Consider the following 4,740-nt stretch of genomic DNA (forward strand, 5'->3'; position numbering starts at 1 on the left):
TACAATTGAAGAGCCCAAATATTATAAAGAAACTAAATATGGTTCATGGAACAAAGACTTTATTACCTACACGGTAAAACTGATGTTCATGTGTTCTACATTTATGGCACAAGAAAAGAAGACAAAGATGTCCTAATCAAGTCATTAACAAAGAACAGAATTCAACTACCTCAGTTGGAAGTTCCTCGTGCCCCACTAAAGCTATTGAACTTAAAATTCAATGCCACAAACACATGAAGTTGGTCTGCAACATGATTAAGGAGCCGAAAATACATGTGCCTCAACCTCCTGTTGAGGAATAGAGAACCACAAACCCCCCAGAATCCCACAGCAAATCCAACACCCATTCCAAGGTAGAGTGACTCTTTAAAAGAGTCATCTTCATTGTTTCCTCCATCTTGCTTTGGCTCATCATCAACGTTTCCTTCAGTGCAATTCTTTGGTAGAGGAGCTCCACAAAGTCCAGGATTCCCAACATAGCTTGACACATCAAAACTCTGAAGCTGAGTCCCCAGTGGGATTTGTCCAATGAAATTGTTGTATGACAGGTTCAAGAAACTCAAGAAAGACAAAGTGGAAATGGGGTTTGGAATTTCGCCATAAAGTTTATTATTGGATAGGTCAAGAGATTCCAGATTTTTCATGCCTCCAATGTTCCTTGATATCTTTCCTGTGAAATGGTTTCGAGACAAGTTCAAGGACTGCAATTGAACAAGATTGAAAACTTCTGAAGGGATTTCTCCTGATAAGTTGTTAGCTGAAAGATCAAGAGTTCTCAACAATCCATAGTCTTCGTATTCTAACTGTTGACCCTTGTTGTACAAATTGAACTCAAATGGATAATGACTTGTTTTTTTTGCTCCACCCATGCCAGTAATGTTTGACACACATTGAGGAATAGATCCTGAAAGTCTGTTATTGGAAAGATCCAACTGTATCAGTGAAGAGAGATTGCATAGCTGTAATGGAATATTACCTTCAAACTTGTTGGATCTCAATAGCATCACTTCCATATTCTGTGGCATCTTCACTGGTACACTTCCAGAAAAGTTGTTATCTCGGAGGTTGATGAATTCCAAGTTTGTTGTGTTTGATAAGTCCAATGAAAAATTCCCAGACAAGCTGTTGTTATGCAAATCCAATGCTATGAGATCAATAAATGAGGCCATTGATGGAGGAACTTCACCTGTTAGCTTATTACTTTCCGTGAAGAGGAAAGATAAACCTTTCCAATACTCCCAACAATCAGGAACTCCTCCAGTTAAAAGATTAAATGATATGTCCAAGTAATCCAAACTATTTTCCCTACCCAATTTGTGGCAGAACAGAGGGGAAATGGGTCCAAAGAAAGAATTGTGGGACAAATCCAAATAGATGACATTTGCAGTTATATGTGGGAGCCCTCCTGTGAAATTATTATGGTCCATAAATAATAATTCAGAGTTAAGGGTGATGTTTGATAAGTCTGCACTGATTGTGTTGTTGGAAAGGTTGACTTGTGTAATATTAGCTACAAACCTCCAAAACTTGTCTCCATTTATGGATGAAATTCTTGAGCCAGGAACCTCTAGATATACTAGTGACCTTTGTGTATATATCCACGATGGAAAATTAGGACCCAGAATTGTATTGCTCAAACTGATTCCATTCAATTGAAAAGGAGGAATCCATTCAGAATCCAAATTAAATGAAAAAGGTGAACTCAAGACCAATGTTTCTAAATTAGAAAGATTGGAAAAATGCTTCTCAGAGAGAACACCTGACATGGAATTTCCTCCAATGGATAAACTCCTTAAATTGAAGAGTTGTCCAAGGCTGTTTGGAAGACTACCATTCAAGAAATTTGAGCTGATACTTAAGTCAACCAAGGATGAGAGATTCCCTAGAGATGTAGGGATGAAACCCTGAAACAAGTTCTCTGACAAACCAAGATATTGTAAATGTTCATGTTGGCCTAACCAATTTGGAATGGATCCATTGAGTTCGTTGTTATTCAACCTTAAAGATTTAAGGTTTCTAAGACTCAACAAGCTTTTGGGTATTTGACCTTGTAAGAAATTAAAACTAAGGTCAATATAGGAGATATCACTGCTGAGGTTAAACAACCAATAAGGCAATTCAGAGACAAAATAGTTCCCAGACAAGTCAAGAGTTACAAGTGAAGTAAAATTCACAAACTTAACAAAAGGATTGATATTGGATAGATGACAACTTGACAATCTTAACTCTAACAGAGAAGAATGCATGGACATGGACTGAAGCCAGTTTGTTTCATTGGAAAGATTAATTTGGCTGAGGTTGAGACTTTTCAAGGAAGAAAGTTGGGAAAGCCAGTGGAGATTATCTAGATGAAGATCATCATTAAAGGACAAGTCTAGGAACTGAAGGTTTGAGAAGTTAGCACGTGTATTAGGTGTAACTAGTGATTGGTTGAAGATAGAAGGAAGACCAAGAGTTGTAAAGCCATTCAAGCTCAAGTCTAAATAGTTCAAGAATTCAATTTCAAGCAAAGAGAGGTTGATTTCACCTTCTAAGTATTGTTGCTTTAGATCAAGTCTTGTGACTCTGCCTGTGATGTTATCACAATGGACTCCTTTCCATCCACAACAATTTTCTTCATTGGACCAAGAGAAGAGCTTGTTGGATTGGTGTATGACACCATGTTTGAAGTTCAGCAGTGCAGATTTATCGTTTTCATTGCAACGAAGCTGTGTATTTTTATTACACATGCCTCTATGAAATATCGTTGCACATAGTAATAGCAGCAAAATGATTGAAATTTGAGAAGTGAAGGTAATCATGGTTGATTTAGCTTGGAGAAATGGGAACTCAATGTAAGGGGTTTTGTGGGTGGTTGCTGGTGACTCATAATTGCTACTTATATTGCCATCTATAATTGATTAACGTATAATAAGGTTCAACGTACGTATGCTAGCATTTGGAATCAAAACGGAAAATATTCAACAAAGTTGCTTGTCGTTTTCGTTATCACAATTTATGGACCCAAGAACGTAGGAAAGTGGACTTTTATTGTTGCTTGAGACCTATGATTTGGAAAAAATATACAGTGGTCTCTTTCTCTCCCTAACGGCGCATGTGATCCGGGGTCACAAAAGAAATGCATATATAGGGGTCACTTTCTCTCTCCTTTGTCTTTCTTTCTCTCTCCTCTCTCATCCTTTCCCTCTCTAACTGGCGCATGTGATTCGGGATCACAAAAGAAATTCTCGTTTCTAGGTTGACGTGAGGATCTCGTTATTTACTATGGGTGTGTTTGGTATAGGTTTTCATTTGAGTTTGATTTGAAAATGTGGATGGGTATTAAAAAAGACCATGTTTGGTTTAAGTTTTGAAAAAAAAAAAAAAAAGACCAGCCGAGTAGGAAGCCCAGGCAATTAGATTTGCGCTTTTTTTTTTGCTGAAACTAACTGTTCACAAATACCACTTTGGGTAAGGTATTTTAGGATAGGTGGGGAAGTGGTATTTAAAGAAACCAAGTTATTGACGTTGGACTCTCACTTTTAGGCAATGGTTCGTTTAAAAAATATTGATAATGAGGGGTGTTTTGATTAATTCAACCAATTCTCTCATCACTATTTTACATTTAACCAAACATAGACTTTGTAAATTTAAATAAATTTTCCTGGTAAAATTTCAGTAAACCAAACATCTTTTTTTAAACTTTTTCATCTAACTTACTTTCCTATCATATTCCCATTAATTATATGTAATCCTTCTCATGCATTCTTAAAGATTTTGTGCCTAGCATCCAGAGTTAACGAAGCTTTTCTGGTTAAAAACTATAGGATCATGAACAGGATGCCAGCGAATGAGCTTATAGCTTGGACCCACCCTGATGAAGATTGGGTTAAAATCAATACAGATGGTGCTTCAAGAGGGAACCCAGGTGTTGCTACTCGTGGAAGACTATTCCGGAATCATGCTGGTCATTGGTTAGGAGGGTTCACGTATAAAATAGGTTACTATTCAGCATTGGTTGCAGAATTTTGGGGGATTTTAAAAGGGCTTGAATTGGCTTGGTCTAAGGGCTGGCGAAGGGTGATTGTGGAAAGTGATTCAAGTAATGCTATTACGGTGCTCACCAAAGACGGTGATGCTGCTCGGGAGCCACATTTGGTGTCTCAGATACGAGCATGGTTACGCAAAGATTGGATAGTTCATCTTAATCATGTCTACAGAGAGGGAAACCAATGCGCGGACTGGTTGACTAATTTATCTTTTAATCGCCAGCAAGATGACTCTCTCAGTTTTATCCATTCACCTCCTCCTGATCTTTATAGATTAGTTTTAGCTAATATGGTTGTTGTGGGCTTCTTTCGAAGCCGTGTTTCTTGATTTGTTTTAGTTTCTTTCTTTCTTTTGGTTGGGGTGTTTTCACCCTTATCCTCACCAAAAAAAATAGAGAGATCGGGGGTTTACTTCTAAACTTGATGAGGTATTAGTGCCTAATCTTACATAGATTTTTGTACTCCAAAAAAAGTTACATTTTTTTCTTTATTTTTTGATTTAAAGTGTATTTGTTGTAGCTTTTTAACTTTTACTATTAACAAAATTGAAGGTTGTAATTAATTAGTAATGTTTAATTTGACTATTACTACAATTACGGTTACAATTTAGATATTTTTTCCCTAATGTTCACCGAAAGGAACGTTATTTCAGTGAACATTAGACAAAGTTATCTAAAGTAACTTTAGAAAAAATGAACCCTAAATATATATA

The 4,740-nt window shown here is 36.8% G+C and overlaps 1 protein-coding gene across 1 annotated transcript; it reads right to left on the bottom strand.

The window, feature by feature from the left end:
- LOC133297087 (receptor-like protein EIX2) lies at positions 1-2,873 on the bottom strand. The gene has a single exon (XM_061496150.1). The coding sequence runs from the start codon at positions 2,799-2,801 to the stop codon at positions 171-173; it is 2,631 nt and encodes an 876-aa protein (XP_061352134.1). The 5' UTR covers positions 2,802-2,873; the 3' UTR covers positions 1-170.
- Between the last annotated feature and the right edge of the window lie 1,867 nt (positions 2,874-4,740).

Source organism: Gastrolobium bilobum, unplaced genomic scaffold (genome assembly GCF_033153095.1).
Source record: "Gastrolobium bilobum isolate Gb01-03AN ecotype WA unplaced genomic scaffold, APGP_CSIRO_Gbil_v1 utg25468, whole genome shotgun sequence".
NCBI lineage: Eukaryota > Viridiplantae > Streptophyta > Magnoliopsida > Fabales > Fabaceae > Gastrolobium > Gastrolobium bilobum.

What these genes read in the sequence shown, in the direction of transcription:
- LOC133297087 (XM_061496150.1), bottom strand. Translation starts at nt 2,801, where the DNA reads ATGATTACCTTCACTTCTCAAATTTCAATCATTTTGCTGCTATTACTA.